The 16270-nt window shown below is 51.7% G+C and overlaps 1 protein-coding gene and 1 long non-coding RNA gene across 4 annotated transcripts in view; one reads left to right on the top strand and one right to left on the bottom strand.

The window, feature by feature from the left end:
- The window catches only part of LOC137448513 (uncharacterized), a 39592-nt gene extending 38098 nt beyond the window's left edge, over window positions 1-1494 (bottom strand). For all 3 annotated transcript variants that reach the window (XR_010989115.1, XR_010989114.1, XR_010989116.1), the window contains exon 1: window positions 1310-1494. This is a non-coding gene — a long non-coding RNA (uncharacterized lncRNA). The remainder of the gene's footprint in view (window positions 1-1309) is intronic.
- Window positions 1495-2029: 535 nt separating this feature from the next.
- The window catches only part of SPRED2 (sprouty related EVH1 domain containing 2), a 94862-nt gene continuing 80621 nt past the window's right edge, over window positions 2030-16270 (top strand). The window contains exon 1 of the mRNA XM_068153072.1: window positions 2030-2569. Within this exon, the coding sequence (XP_068009173.1) occupies window positions 2523-2569 (47 nt within the window). The 5' untranslated portion in view covers window positions 2030-2522. The remainder of the gene's footprint in view (window positions 2570-16270) is intronic.

The raw sequence follows: 16270 nt of genomic DNA, 5'->3' as shown, positions 1-16270 counted from the left end.
AGCACCAGCCTCAGCAGAGCTAGAGGATGGTTGGACTTCATTACAAATGCCTTTTACAACCGAGGCATTTCTGTGATTCTGTGATTTTAAGGATGTCAGACATCTGTGCAACTGCAGCATTGTTTTGGGGGGCTGGGGGGAGTCATAGGATGAGTGGAAGTGCATCAAATCATTACATCTGTTCTTTTATGGTACAGCAGCTGAAGACGTTCCTTCCAAGCTGGGACTGCTTACTCCTGCCTTGACACTTCCTTTCACTGCCAGCTCAGCTTTGCCAAGATGTTTATCATGCCAGTCTCTGCAAGCTGGATCCTTGAATAACTTTCCAAAATAAAGAGGTATTGGGGGGTGGGGGGGTATTATTACTTGGGACCATCTGAGCAGATCCAGCAGTGCGCTCCCCAGCCGGGGAGAGGACATATACACACATACACAGAGCCAAGGTGGTGTTAAACTTGGCTTTGCAGAGGAATGAATGGGTGGAAAGGAGGTGGGAGAGAGGCAGCATTGGCACCCCAGGGAGCCACAGACTGCCAAGGGGAGTGGAGCAGTGTTTGGAGCTGGTGTTTGGCCCAACCTCTAGCAATGACAAGTGTGTTACTATAATATGGTGGATGCCACCGAAGTTGCAGATTGTGGTAGTACATCCAAATGACACTCTGTATCTCTCTGGGGGTAACCTCCCATAAAGACCTCTAAGCTGTCATCAGCTTTTCCCTCCATCACATTACAAGCAGTCCACAGATTTTTTTTTCCTCCACGTTTCCACTTGTGTTCAGAAAAGGCAATTTTTAGCACTTCGAAAGCAAAGCCCGAGAGAGCAGAAACACAATTCCCACCCCAAAATCTGAAGGTCCCTTCAAGACTAAGTCCCACAGACTAGACTTGAGAGATGGATCACTAAGTGGCTTCCTTAGGAAGTGCAGCTCTACAGGGTCTGACTATTCCTATGCAGTGAGAGCAGAGAAGGGACATTGCCCCACATGCAATGGCAAAGAGATGCTGCAGCTGAGGAGCCTGCAGACACCAGAAGGGCCTGTGTGGGACAGGCAGATATCTTTTCACACATTTCTTCTCCTCTGCCTGGTTGTAGAGGTCCTCATGGAGCAAAACCTGGTAGTTATTCAGCTTCATGGGCCAAAGTTTCTTGTCAGAAGTTGGCTCTTGTCACCTCCTCCTCTGCGGACCAAGTGGATTTCCAGGGCAGGAGGAGGTATCAGGGTGCAGCAACATGCTGTGAGAGTGCTTGCACTGTTTGTTGTAGCAAAGAAAATCAAAACCAAACCCCACAACATTTAAAGTGACCTACCAAGAATGCTGCATGGTGTGACCGGTGTGGCTGTGCTCAGCCCATAGTGTTGCTGAGCATGGCTCCAAGGGTTGATCAGAGCCCTTGTAGAGGCCAAGTTGGAGCAGGAAGCACACAAGGGTGGTGAGAAACCCCCGACATGGCTCCATGGGGACAGCTCCGGCCTTCCTAGGGAAGCTCTTCCTGTCCCCACAGGCTGTTAAACACAGGCACTGCGGTGATCACCGACAGGCACGTCAGTCCTTCCTGTGAGCCTTGTCAGCCGTGGCAAGCAGCCGCATCCAGCTAGCCTGGAGTGGGCCGAGCTAGTTTGGCTCGGGCTGAGCCCAGCCGAGCTGGGCAAGGTCAGGCTGAAGGGAGCTAGGCCTGACGGGTCGCAGACGGGCTAGATTCCGCTGAACTGGGCTTTACTAGGCCGGGCTGAATAGCCCAGAGCGCGGCCGACAGAACCTGAGCCCAGGCGGGACAAGCTGAGGTGAGGCCCGAGCCAAGCCGAGCCGAGCCGAACCGAGCCGAGCAGCAATGGGCGGGGCGCGGGGGCTGCGGCGCGGGGGGCGGTGCCGGCGGGCGGAGGGGAGCGAGGCGGCGGCGGCCGCACCCCGGGCGCTGCGCCGCGGGGGCTCAGTGGGCCGGGCCGGGGCGGGCCGTGCCGCCGCGGGGGAGGTGCCAGCGGCAGGCGCGTCTCCTCCTTCCTCGCCGCTGCCGCCGCGGCTCCCCTCCCGCCCGGGTCCGGCGCTGCCCTGCCCGCTCCCGGCGGCCGCGGCCGCTCGGCAGCGCCGCCGCTTCCTGCCGGGGCTTACCCCAGCCTCCCTTCCCCTCTCCGCCGCTCCCCGCGGCGCCCCGCCATGGCGTGAGCGCGGCCATGGGGCTGGCCCGGCGCCGCCGCCTGCCCCCGGGCGCTGCGTCGCTCTCCCGGGCCCGGACCCCGCGCCGCCGCCGCCGCGCCCCGCCGCGCCCCCGCGGCGCACTGACCGCCGCCTTTCCTCCTCCTTCGCCCCCGGCCGCCGCCGCCGCCACCCGGCGACGAGCCTGGCCGTAGCCCTCCCCCCCCCCCCCCCCCCGCCCCTTCCCTCCTCCCACCTCCACCGCTGCCCGCGCTCCCGCGCCGTCGGGCCCGGCGCGGCCGCCAGCCCCGGCCCGCCGCGGCGCGGCCTCCCCGCCATGTGAAGCGCAGGAAGATGCAGAGGCGCAGCCCGGCCGCCCGCGGCGAGGGATGAGCCTAGACGGGGAGAAGATGACCGAGGAAGCCTACCCTGACGAGTGAGCGGGACCGGGCGGGAGGGCGGGGGGCAACCCTTTGTTGCCCCGGGCGGGAGCCGGTGCAGATCCCTCACGACCCCCTTCCCTCTCCCCCCCCCCCCCCCCCCCCGCCGCGCCCCCAGACACATGCAGACCGCGGGCGGACAGAGGGACACGGACACGCGCGTACGGGTGCGCGCTGCCCGCCCGCGCATCCGCCATTTCGCGCTCCCCCCCCCCGGGCCGCGCTGATTTGCATACCGCCTTTTCATTCATAAAAACCCCCGGGACCCGCGGGGACGCCGGGGTGCGGGGACTGGGGGCGAGGGGTAGCGGGGGCACCCCCGGACACCCTTTGCAACCACCACCTCTTTCCGCCCCGCCCCAGCTGGGGGCCCTGGGGGGGGTGGGGTTCGGGGCTCCCGGTGGGGCCATCCTGCGGCGGAAGCGGCCGGGGAGTGGGGGGCGGCGCAGAGGTGCACTGCCCTTCCCCCCACCCCGCAGCCCCGAGGTTGGGGTTGGGGGGGGGTGAAATGGAGAAGCGGAGCGAAGGGGTTGGCGGTGGGGGGGGGGGGGGGGGACGGACACGACACGACAACGTCGCGGATCCCCGCCCCGACCGCCGCCGTTTTGTGAATAGGAGGGCGGCCGCCGCCGCCGTCACATGACGCCGCATTCATAAACCCGGGCACCGGCGGCCTCCCCATTCACTGCCACCCACCCTCCCCAACCCCCTACCTATCCCCGGCACTGGGGTGGGGAGGGACGGCGGCGGGTGTCTGCTGCGCTGCCCCAACCCCCCAGCCCCCCCTTTAGAGCCAAGCCTCAGCTTGGGAGCACTCCTCCAACATTCCCACAAACAAACCCCTGCGACAGGCCGCACCGAGGCGTTCAAAATGCGTGACAGCGCTGGTTTCCCTTTTATAGATTTCTTCTTTTTTTTCCTCCCCTTCCCTCCCCGCCCCCCTCCATCAAAATAAAACTTTGATGGCTATTGCAGTGAAATGACAGGAAAGGCTTTTTCTTTTTTTATAAGCCCTGCTGGCTCAAACGTCGTTCCTGGCTATCTCTTTCTGGGTTTTGACAGTCAAGAGAAATGAGTCACTTGCGTGCAGGACTGGTTCGGTGCCAAGCGCCATAGGATGTGCTGCGTTTTAAAATGACTTCTCTCAGGGCTTATAAAAGCAGCGTTGAAATTGTGCAACTTTTCGGCTCTTTTTTTTTGTGTGTGTGTGTGTGTGTTTGAAACAACAACAAAATAACAATCGTCGTTGGCAGCATGTGCTGCCTTTTACACCTTCCTGACGTCGAACTCATCGGAAGGTGATCTCCTTTTGATGCTCGAATCTCTCCGGGGGATGGCATCTGCCTGTGGGTTGTGCGTTGAGGGGGTTATTATTTTGGCACTCCAGGGTGAAGAGGCTGGAGGTGCGTGTTTATGAGGAGCTGCTGAAATGGTGGGTTTTGAAGTGGGTAGGGTTCTTTCAGTAAAAAAAAAAAATAGCAAGGAGTTAAATTTCTCTTGCGCAGAGTGCCGTTGCTTAGCAGGCTGGGAAAATGTGGCCGACTCACTTCCAGCAGCAAACCTAACCTAACCAACAGCAACCCGCTGGTTCCCGATTCCTGGAGTTTAGGTTTTGGGTTTATTTCTCCAGTTGGACAAGAGGAGGGGAGTTGGGTCTCTGTCTCCAGGTTTGATTGCTCAGGGACAGCCCTAACCTGGTGCAACCAGCAACAGAACGAGAGAACGCGGTCTCAAGCTGTGCTGGGGGAAGTTTAGGCTCGAGGTGAGGAGAAAGCTCTTCACAGAAAGTGATTGGCCATTGGAATGTGCTGCCCAGGGAGGTGGTGGAGATCCCCATCCCTGGAGGTGTTCGAAAAAGGCTTGGATGTGGCACTGGGAGCCATGGTTTAGTTGTCAGGAGGTGTTAGGTATTACGTAGTAGGTTGGACTTGATCTCTGAGGTCTTTTCCAACCTGGTTGATTCTGTGAATAGATGAAAGCTGGTGCTCACCCACCTTCATCTTCCAGGAAGATGCTGCTTTAGAAGAGTTCTTCCTGCAAGGCTCAGTGTGGAGATGAGTGTCAGTGTGAAACAGTGACTGCCTGGTTCTGATGGTTGGGGTTTAGGTTTTGGGTTTGGTTTTTTCGCTTAATTGTAGGCTGGAGTTTGTTTTGGAGTAAATTCTTCTTCTGTGTGCCACCATGCTGCCATACCAAGGAATGCTTTGGCTTAATGGGTTTCGTGTGCCTTCTACCTGGGCAAGGCAGGGAGGCTCTCGGATCATGCCACCTCTCCTAGGGTCACAGTCAACCCGGCAAGGTTGTGATTGAGTCTCCAGGAAACGGGAAGCCTTGGTGGCATCTGGGAGCTGGCTTCTCAGGCCGGCGTTAGCTGTTTCCATGGCAGATGGATGCGTTGGTGCATCATCCACCTTGAAAGCCGTGGGCCTTGCCCCAGTGCACAACCTCTTTTGGAGGCTGCAGTTGGGTCTCGTGGTTGGTATGATGCAGGTCTTTGCCTAGCAGGGCACGGTGAGGTGTGTTTTAGGTAAGCCATGGTTTCCTTCGTAAGCTATTCCCTTCCAGCCTTGCATTGATTGATAGCGTCGCTGAAGCTGGTGACTCATGGGTTGTTTTTCGTTTTGGTGGTGGGTGAAATGAGTTTATTTATTTATTTATTGTATATATATATATATATATATATGATGATGATAAAGGAAAGAAGGCCCTGCTGATCAGTTTCCTCAAGCTGGCAGAACAATGGTAGTATAGCGTGCTATTTGCCCTAGATATCTGGATTTAATTTGCATAGCTATTCTTATTTCACTGAGTGCACTGTGAGCAAATGTTAACAGCCAGATTACCATCACCCCCCCAAAAAAAAAAAAGAATACAAACCACCAAAAACACAACCTCAGCCACTGTCAGGATGAGTTTTAAAATAACCATCTTGCAGTGAATTATGAGGGGGGTTCCCCTTGGTTGGGGCTTCAAAAAGATATTTTTCTTTCTGGTTGTTTTTTTTTTTAAGCTTAAAATCTTACTGACTTGTTCTAAAGGAATTTCTAAAACCGAGGAAGGGGGGGGAAATGGGGCTCAGGATGCTGGCAACACATTGGTCCCTTCATGACTGCACCATTTCAGATCGATACTTAGAGGTCAATTTGTCATTGCAAAGTGAGTGCCTCTTTCTGCATCTCAGCCTTTATTCCTGCTTCCGTCTGTCTCCCCCTCCCACCCCCCTCACCGCTGCGCTTCTCCTTGGCACATTGCAGGGCAGGGGGGAGAGCAGGATGCCCGGTAACGTCGGAGGCACGAAGCTGCAGCACGGAGTGTAAGTGGTGGGAGAGTTTGGGGCAGCAGTGCCCGCACCTAGGAGAGGGGTAGCTGCCTGCTGCAAGCGGTGACCCTCTCTGCCAGCCATCAGCTCCCAGTTGGGCTGCTGGCATCTTTCCATTTGCAAGTAGGAGGATGGAGCCGAACCCTTAAAGCGATTCGGTTATGCCCGGAGGCTGCCTCTTGCTCGTTCCGATGCACCGTTCCAAGAAAGTCACAGGAAGTAATTAAATGGAAAAGGTCAGAGAACGAGGAAGTGTTGGTCCGCAGCCTTTCACTGCTTGGGATGGAGCCTGGACGGCCCTGCCCGAGCCAGGCAGCGGCTTCGTCCCCGGGGTGTCCCCATCGCTGGGCCAGCCTGCACTTGATTTATTCCAGCCAGCCTGCAGCACGCATACCAGGCGTTTGCAAGTGGGACCAGTCCCCGGGAGGATTGTAATGAGCTGGGTTAAGTGAGATGTGTCTCGGGGTGGTGTAGAGGGTTGCTGCAGTGTCATGTGGGACAGCAGAATGTGGTGAGAGATCACAGCGGTGCTTTGGGGTGATGCTTCCTCCCTCCCCCCCCGCCCAGTCCAGGGGAAGAAAATTAAACTTCACCTCGAATCTTGTTTGTCCTTTGCTGGTCCTAAATCCCACTTCCCTCTGTTGCTGAGCAGGGACCAGCGATGCTTGCTGTGAATACCCAGCCTGTCAATATTGCACTTTGCCTTCAACACCGAAAAAAATAATTTTGCTTCTTTCCCCCCACCCCCCCTTTGTTTTTACCCTACTTTTTGTCCATGACTTTCTGTAAGTATCATAAGCAGCTCAATTTTGTGTTTTACTACTTTTTCTTCTTCTGCAAACTTGAGGCCAAGGAGGAAGGCATGGGACACGCTGTGTGTTGTGACATTAGGGCTCACAAACAGGACAGGAAATGAAGGATTGCCAAAATATAACTGTTTATTTCTTGGCCTGAAAACATGCCTGTTGAAAATATGACATGTAAGTGGCTGCTTTGTTCAATTTCTGGGAGAAGTTGCTGTTTATAAGGGCATAGCAGCTCTGTCGGATGAAGGAGAGGCAGCAAGAAAAGGGGTTTCCCTCTTTCTGCTTCTGCCTTGGAAATGCCTTGGAAAGGAGCTGTTAAGTGGAAGACATATGGAGAGGGTGTTTGGTCAGACAACTGGAAGGGAGAGGTGTGCAAAAAGTATTAGCACAAGTGGGTAATGTTGAATTTCTCAGCATGCTGGGCCATGCCATGGCCACGGCCAGCCCTTGGATCACCCTGATCCTGTATGGAAGAGGAGAAGCCTGAACAACTTGCTTTTGGGCCAGAGAGTGAAGTAAGCAGGAGGTGAGGTGGGACAACGGCAGTGGGCTGATGCTCAAGTGTGGCACAAATGTCATGGCAGCTCATCTGGGAGCTGTTCTCTGCAGGCTGGTTTTTTTTTCTCTGGCTGGGGTGCAGCCTGGGTTGTGGGTTCAGAGGCAGAGGCTTTATCTGCCCATTTAAATAAATCCCCAGGCTGCAAACAAAACTCTGCTGTATGGAGATGTTCACTCTTAGCCTGGACTCAGTTCACCAGTTGAAACCACAAAATTGTTTCTTGGTGGCCACTGAACTGCAGGGAGATGATGGTAATTGTCCTTCTTCTGGACCAGGCAGGGAAATGGGAGCTGAGGACTCTTGAGAGGCAGCTTAACTATTGGTTTCAATCTTTCTTCTTGCTTTCTTGCACACTGTGGCATGCCTGAGGAAGGGCTAATTTTCATTTCCTTCCCTCCAACAGAATTATCACAGTATCGCTTAGGTTGGAAAGGACCTCGAGGATCATCGAGTCCAACCTATCAACACAGACCCCATGCCTAGACCATGGCACCAAGTGCCACGTCTTCTGGAGATACTGGATGTGAGAGATGTACTTGGAATGTTTGGTTTCAGAAAGGGAGCAGGCAGTTGGCTGCATCCTGACACCAGCAGGGTTGCATGCTCAGCCCAGCCCTGTTTCTGCAGGAGCTGAGATCTTGTGGCTCATGGAGAAAGGTGCACCTCTTGCTTTCTTGCACTGTTGAGACCAGCTTTGGCCATAGAAAATGCATTAAAAAGTGTGGTCTGCTTCACAGTTTTCCTTTGCTCCTCTCATATATTAATTGTTTTTTTTACAGTGCAAGATAATCTTTCTCACAAGAGAGGAGCAGGAATGGGGAGCTCAGTAAAGCTGGAGACTGCATTTTTGCTATGTGCCCTGTTTGCTAAGTGGAGCATTTGATTTTTTTTTTGAGGACTTACATTTCTGAAACAGTGCAGAAATGTAAAAATAAACAAAAAGGGTCATTTGACTAAAAAAAGGCACAAAGAAACTGCAGAGCTGATTGACAGCAGATGCAAGCCACAGCAGTCCCTGTTTCTGTGAACTGCCAAAGGCAAGCAAGAAGCTGTTGTCACAGAAATCCTCTGACTGGCAAAAGGTCTTCTCCAAGCCTGCCAGCAAGCAGAGCAGTGGAGCATCTTCTAGCCCCTTGCTTGCACTGACTCTTTCTTTGCCACCTTGACCATGGCTGAACTCAGTTGATGGTTTCTAAAGCTCTTATTTTCTCTTCCCCCCCCCCCCCCCCTTCGTTTCCTTTTTTATCTGTTGGTTTTCTGCCAAGATTTGTGTTTTCCTTCCTTCCTTCCCTTTTCCCTACCCACACCCACCCCCTTTCCTTGTCAAATTTCCCTTAATCATTTATTTTTCTGGTGCTTGCTCAGTACTGAAAACCTGACCCTCTGAAGCTGCAGAGAAATGCAGCTGGGCTGCTGCTGGCTGCCTTCCTGGTGAGAGCTATGAGGATGATTTGGGGACTTGAACTTCTTTTCTGTGAAGAGAGATTGAGAGACCTGGGGATGTCTAGTCTGGAGAGGACCTTATCAATGTCTGTAAATATCTGAGGGGTGAGTGTCAGGATGAAGGGGCCAGGCTCTTTTTGGTAGTGCCCAGTGACAGGACAAGGAGCAACAGGTACAAGCTAGAACACAGGAGGTTACACCTCAACTTGAGGAGACTCTTCGTTATGGTGAGGGTGATGGAGCCCTGGAACAGGCTGTCCAGAGAGGCTGTGCAGTCTGCTTCTCTGGAGACTCCAAAACCCACCTGGATGCTTTCATGTGTGACCTGCCCTAGGTGATCCTGTTTTAGCAGAGGGATTGGACTCCATTTCTGGATATCCCTCCCAACCCCTAGCATGCTATGATTCTGCGATTCCCCTTGTGCCTGACCCTCACCTTCAGGTTTTGCATCAGCTTTTCCAAGGAAAGGTTGGGTTTATCCTTGTAATTTCTCACACTTTGTTTCCTCCTGTGGCAGAGCTGGCTGACTACTGGTCCCCTCCTCAGTGAGTCAAGATGGGTTGACTGGGTTGCAGAAATGGAGGTAGAATGAGAGGGTGAATTCTAGTGGTGCTGCAAGAATAGCAAAGCAGTCCCTAAATCCTGCCCTTCTGCTTGCTGGTACAGTCATTTGGGGAGGTGTTACCACGTCAGTGTGACCACTGGTGTTGGTACCCGCAGATAGCACAGTGATGCTCCTCACTTCCTTTCCTGCTCCACCTGATGCCAAAGAACTGTTGGGTGGGCAGAGGAAGATTGTCTCCTTTCAGTCCAAGATGATGTCTTCTGTGAGTGCTGTCCCTCTTCTGTCAAAGTCACTGGTGGTTCCTCTTCTTCATCATGGCCAGGGAAGTGGGTGTGCCCCAGTGCCCCACTGGCCAGCTCTTAGCTGTGAGAGAGGTGGCTTTGCCTCCAGCTGAAGTTGGGAGCAGCTTTCCACGTGGAGCTAAGAGGGGGCTGTTCCCTCCTCCTGCTGCCTGTCTGCACTTTCCTGCCTGCTTTCTCTGTTTCACTTCTCCTTTTGTGCTCTTTCGTTTCCTTTCCCCTGCACTCTTGGGGTGGGTTGTTGGGGTTTGGGTTTTTTTTTGGCCTGTTCCTTACTTTATTTCTTCACCTGTTGCTCATGTCTGGAGGCAGGGCTTCTGTCATCATCACAACTTCTGCAGACCAAACTGCTGGTGATATTTCTTCCCTGGCATCAGGCAAAGGTGGTCTCTCCTAGCATGGACCTCATGTAGCCATTGGAGCAAAACACTGCTTCATGCAGAAGTACATGCTCAACCTGAAAAGTAAGCTGTATTTTATCAAAAGGAGCATTGCAGAATATGCTTTCAAGGCTGATAAGGACCTTCCTGCCAACAGCTGGCAGGTTCTACCTGTTGCAGTAGGTCTTAAGTGAGATTTAACCCAAACAATTAGTTTTGTCTCCCAACTGCTTGTTCTTGGACTCTTGGAATAACTTTGAAGTGTGAGTTGCAAGCAAAGAAAGTCAAAGGCTGTGTTTTGGGTTGGTTTCATTATCTTTTTTGTTTTGAGTTTTTTCCCCCCTCCCCTTTGTTCTCAGCTCCTGTGTGCTGTAATCAGATGAGAGATCTTAAGTCTATCAGCTGAGCTGAGTAGCTGATAGCAGCTCAGAAGGAGCCTCGTTACTGGCAGGCACAGGGAAGAGGGGTCATGGGGCATTCTGACAAAATTTCTTCCATTTCCTCACCTCTGTGGTGTTTTCAAAAGTGAGATTGTGGAGTTCCTCACCGCCACAGAGTTCGACTTTGACAGTGGTGCCTAGCAAGGAGAAAGAAAAAGCATTTTATGGCCTGAAGATTACCAAGGTGGTGGAGCTCGTTCCTTGCTGGCTAGTGCTTTGTGTCTGAGTTGCTGCAGAAACTGGGCAAAATGCAAACCCAGACCAGTGCTCTTAGTGAACTACCTGTCTTGTTTGTGCCTGCTATTAAATGGCCTGTTAAAAAGTACCATTAGCACTTGCTAAGCTGTGTGCATCTCTGGGAACTTCAAGCATGTCTCCTGTTGAGAGCAACCACTTTCCCTCACCTTACTTTAGTAGGAAAATGGAGTAGATGGCTGCTACCTCCCCCTCTACTCAGCCCTGGTGAGACCCCACCTGGAGTACTGTGTCCAGATCTGGGGCCCCTATTACAAGAGGGATGTGGAGGTGCTGGAGCATGTCCAGAGAAGGGCCAAAAGGATGATCAGAGGGCTGGAGCACCTCTCCTATGAGGACAGACTGAAGGAGTTGGGGCTGTTCAGTCTACAGAAGAGAAGGCTCCGAGGTGACCTCATTGTGACTTTCCAGTATCTGAAGGGGGCCTACAGGAAGGCTGGGGAGGGACTTCTCAGGATCTCAGGTAGCGATAGGACTAGGGGGAATGGAATGAAGCTGGACGTGGGGAGATTCAGGCTGGATGTGAGGAGGAGGTTCTTCACCATGAGAGTGGTGAGACCCTGGAATGGGTTGTCTAGGGAGGTGGTCGAGGCCCTGTCCCTGGAGGTGTCTAAGCCCAGGCTGGATGAGGCTCTGTCCAGCCTGATCTAGTGTGAGGTGTCCCTGCCCATGGAACTAGATGATCCTTGTGGTCCCTTCCAACCCTGAATGATACTATGATACCCTTCTGATGTTCCTCTTTGTGAGGCTTGCATTGATGGTGCTGGGAGATATGTTGTAAAACTTGATAGTGTCTTGATCTACCCTATAGGAAACACAGCTCTCTGCTCGTAAGGACCTGTGCTGCCAAGCAAGGACAGGAGCATGTTCTGCACATGTGCTCCAGTCCCAAGGAGGTCTGGAAATGCTTAGATTTTAATTCTTTTTTTTTTTTAATTGCATTAGACATCTGTCCTGCTTGGACAGTCCCATGTTCTGCTAGTTGGGAGTTTGTCTGAAGACTAGATAGCTTCCCTCCCTGCACTACACCTTAAAATGCTGAGAGCGTTTCTTGCCTGCTCAGTGGGTCCTGAGGAGCAAGATGAGTTTCCTTCACAAGACCTTAAATGCCCTTCAAGACATGGTTTTGGCACTCTGGGACACGGTTTAATGGCCATGGTGGTCATAGGTTGAAGGTTGGACTCCATCTTAAAGGTCTCTTCCAACCAAAACAATTCTGTGATTCTGTTTGCACAGCAGTCGGTTTGAAAATGCTGCGAGAAATCACAAAGCTTCTTTCCTAAACTCCAGAGCCTGTTGCAGTGCCATGGTCTCACCTCCCAGCTCCTTTTCTGTCCTCCCTTGCCTGCAGAAGGACAGCACTCCTGAAATGATGTGGGTTTATAGGAATGATGTCCATTCTCAGGATAACAGCGTGGTGGGGGTTGGAAGGGACCTCTGAAGATCTAGTCCACCCTCCCCACCCTCACCCCCCATTAGAGCAGGATCACCCAGAGTAAATCACACAGGAACACAGACCCACAGGCAGCAGGTGGGTTTTGAATCCCTCCAGAGATGGAGACTCCACAACATCAGTTGATGCCACTGGCAGCACTCAGCATCTGAACTCGAAAGCACATCTGTGTAATACTTTTTTTGTTTTTTCAAGTCTTTCCAGGTTTTATTTGGTAATTCACATACTGATAAGGGAAAGCATTTTTCAGGAGGCTAACATGAGGTCAAACAAGGCTATCCCATAGCTTGTTTCTATGTTGGGGTGGGTTCCTCCCTTTAAATACAGGCAACACTCAGTTTTCTGCAGCCAAAATGACTCCTCACCCCTCGCACTTTCAGCAGGGTGGGGGGGAAGGAGATGGGGAGAAGAGAAAGGTACCCAAAAAAAGATAGCTATCAACCTCACTCTTGGTCATGTGCCAAGAGCTTGGCTTCTCTCCACTCACTGCAGCTCTTCCACTGACATGTCCAAAGACTTCTGCCTGAGTTGGGAAGCACGTGGAAGGCAAGCTGGCTGTTTACCTGGTTTTACGAATGGAAAGCTATGCCCCCAAGCTGAGAGAAGGTTACTGAGGCTTCTTCAGGGTTGCAGCACAGGGAAGTGTCTGCTTTGCTTCCACTTGGGACCAAATGAGGCAAATATTTGTGGGGGTGCATAGCTGAGGTCATGCCCTGGTAGTGAGCAGTGCCGGGGCAGCTTGTCGCTCTGCCTCTGGTTCCAGGAAGGTATCACTTGGGGCGGTTGTTTGTGGGGTCTTCATAAGATCTCTGAGGGCTGAGAAGGCAAAAACAAAAAAAAGTCAAACCCAGGTGTTAATACTGGAGAGGTGCTTTTTGTTGTTGTTGTTTTCCAGAAATCAAAGGGAAGATGTAAGGAGCTGCTGGAAGACAGCAGAGCCGAGGAATAAACTTGGCTGCTGCAGCAGGGCTTCTGGGTCTGGGGTTGCAGGTTATTTACAAACAGTCTGGTTCTTACAAACTACATCAAGATCTGAAAGTATCTAATTCAAAGCACACTTAGAAGTTTTTTTCAACTGTTTAATTTAGTTTTTGTTCAAGAGCTTGATTCCTGAAGCACTTGGACCTTTGCATCCCTTCATCACTTGCCCATACTGCATGGGTGGGAGCAGAGATCCAGCAGCCTGGTGGGGAAGTGGAATCAGGGTGGGATGGACCTCCAAAGGTCATCCAGTCCAACCTCCCCGCAGTCAGTAGGGACATCCTCCATTAGATCAGGTTGCCCAGAGCTCTGTTGAGCCTCACCTTGAATATCTCCAGGGATGGGGCCCCAACCACCTTCCTGGACAACCTGTTCCAGGGTTCTGCCACCCTCATAGTAAAGAACTTGCTCCTAACATTCAAGCTAAATCTGCTCTGCTCCAGTTTGAAGTCATTGTCTCTTGTCCTGTCTCTGCAGGCCTTTGTAAATAGTCTCTCCCCATCCTTTGTGTAGGCCCCCTTAAGGTACCCTTAAGGAAGGCTGCTATTAGGTCTCCCCAGAGCCTCCTCTTCAGGCTGAATACCCCCAACTCCCTCAGCCTCATAGCAGAGGTGCTCCAACTGCCTGATCATTCTCATGGTCCTCCTCTGGACCCACTCCATCAGGTCCATGTCCTTCCTGTACCTCAGTACAGTACAGGCTTCAGACCTGTACACAGTACTCCAGGTGAGGTCTCACCAGAGCAGAGCTAAGTGGCAGAATCATCTATCTGAACTGCCAGCAGATCCATCTTTGGATGCAGCCCAGATTGGCCTTCGGGGCTGCAGGCTCACACTGTCTGCTCATGTCCAGCTTGGGTTTGTCTTGGATGCCCACTGCAGCGAGTCCTCACAGTGACAACAAGCTGAGAAATTCACCCTTCAGGGAGTTGTAGACAGCAATAAGGTTACCCCTGAGCCGCCTCTTCTCCAGGCTAAACACCCCCAGCTCCCTCAGCCTCTCCTCATAGGGCTTGTGCTCCAAACCCCTCTCCAGCTTTGTTGCCCTTCAGAAGTCCCTTCCAACCCCTACCCTTCTGTGATTCTGTAAATCCCTGTGTTTCAGGGTTGTTTACACTCCATGTATTGAATGTGTGTAAACGTGACAGAAAAAATTGCAGATACTTCAGCAGAGCCTTTCTGTTTTTATCAGAAATGGTGAATTGCAGCAAAAAGTGCCTTGCCAGAAATTCACAGTGCTGCCAACGTAATTCATCCTTGACTGAGACATGGAATGGGAGGTGTCAAGCTGGTTGCAGCCCCTCACTGCTTTCCTTGTAACTGGATGTTCTGGAATAGCTTGCCCAGAGAGGTTGTGGATGCCCCCTCCCTAAAAGTATTCAGGGCAAGGTCAGATGAGGCCTTGAGCAACCTGGGCTAGTGGCAGGCGTCCTGCACATGGCAGGAGGTTTTTAATCATTAAGGTCCTTTCCAATCCAAACCATTCTATGAATCCATGAATGTGCACTTTGGGGGCTGTAGAGATAGAAAGGTTAGGAAATGGTAGTGTTATAAATTGTAATTCCAGTACTTGCCTTGCTGGATTGACTTTGTGTTTTCAAAAAGGCATCTGAGGTTTAGCTGAACTGGAGGAAAAACAAGAATGAAAGGCTGCTGTACAATCAAACCACTATAGCTACTGAAGAGAAAGAAATTCCTGGGGTTTGGGGTTTTTTTCTCTGCAAGTATTTAGCATTTTGGGATTGTAATACTGCATGAGAGCTCAGACTTTGAATGGCTGGAAAGGCTTTTAAGCAGTGCTGGAGATGAGCTTCTGCTTGTTGGCCAGTGTAAGTGATATGTAGAGAGTTAGCTGTCTTCATTAAGAAACAGTAAATAAAATGAAAAAATGAAAGGGGGAGTGATAGGAGAGGGGGAGAAAGGAGCCTAGATGTGTTTTAAAGGTGAATAACCCAAACAACATTATCTGTTATACAGACAAGGGTGAGGGAGGGGATTCTCCCCCTCTATTCTTCTGCTGAGACCCCACCTGCAGCACTGCATCCAGCTCTGGGGCCCTCAGCATAAGAGGGACATGGAGCTGCTGGGATGGGTCCAGAGGAGGCCATGAAGATGATCAGAGGGCTGGAACGAGTTGGGACTGTTCAGCCTGAGGAAGAGAAGGCTCCAGGATGAGCTTATAGCAGCCTTCCAGTATCTGGAGGGGCGACAAGAAAGCCAGGAAGGGATTTTTACCAAGGGCTTGTAGTGATAATACAAGAGGGAATGGATTGAAGCTTGAGGAGGGCAGATTTACACTGGGGATGCAGAAGAAGTGCTTGACAGTGAGGGTGATGAGATACTGGATCAGGTTGCACAGTGGAGGTTGTGGATGCCCCCTCCCTGGAGGCGTTTAGGGGCAGTTTGGGTGAGGCCTTGAGCAACCTGGACTAGTGGGAGGTGTCCCTGCCCATGGCAGGGGGATTTGGACTTAGATGATGTTTAAGGACCCTTCTACCCCAAACCATTCAATTGTTCTATGAAATTTCCAGAGTTTTCTAGCAAAAACTCAGAAGAACAACAACTGCTTTTTCTGTGTCTTGTCCCCCTTAGTGAATTGAAGCTTGGTCCTGCTAAGCTGCGGGATTTCTCATGAAGCATTTTCAGCCTCTGCACTCCTAAGAGGGGAGAGGAGCTGGAGGTATACAGAGAGCACAGGCTCACAAATGCAATCAGGAAGTTCTAAAAACACCCTTTATAAACACTGCATCCTACAGGAAGAACCTTAAAACCCAAATAAACCATTTCCCTCTTGCCTATGTATACATAAACTCCACTGATTGGGGAAGATCTTATCAGGTCAGCAATGTGCCTTTTTACAGCAGTTCCTAAAATTAGTTTTATGATATATATCTTTTCTCTTTTTTTTCCCTCTATTATTTGGTTTTTTTTTTAAGCTATTCATCAAGTTTTTCTGTGTATTTATCAGTTACTAAAATGTCTGTGTCTCCCTTGCCCTTACCTAAAAGTCTGAAACCTTCCCAGGTCAGATTTGCTGGCTAAGTGACCATTTTTGCTTAAAATCCTTCCAAGCCCAGAGTTCTGTGGCTTGGTGCAGATGGGCAGAGGCAGAAGGAGAGTGGGTGATTTGTAGCTGTTCAGCTTGATGTGTGTGGGGTGGGCTCTGTGTGTTTCTTCCCCCACCTGAAAGTTGTACTT

The sequence above is a fragment of the Melanerpes formicivorus genome, unplaced genomic scaffold (genome assembly GCF_026170545.1).
Source record: "Melanerpes formicivorus ecotype bairdi unplaced genomic scaffold, bMelFor1.0.p_v2 SCAF_25, whole genome shotgun sequence".
NCBI classification, from domain to species: Eukaryota; Metazoa; Chordata; class Aves; order Piciformes; family Picidae; genus Melanerpes; species Melanerpes formicivorus.
Note: the sequence above shows the minus strand (reverse complement) of the source record. Positions and strands in the feature narration are given on the sequence as shown.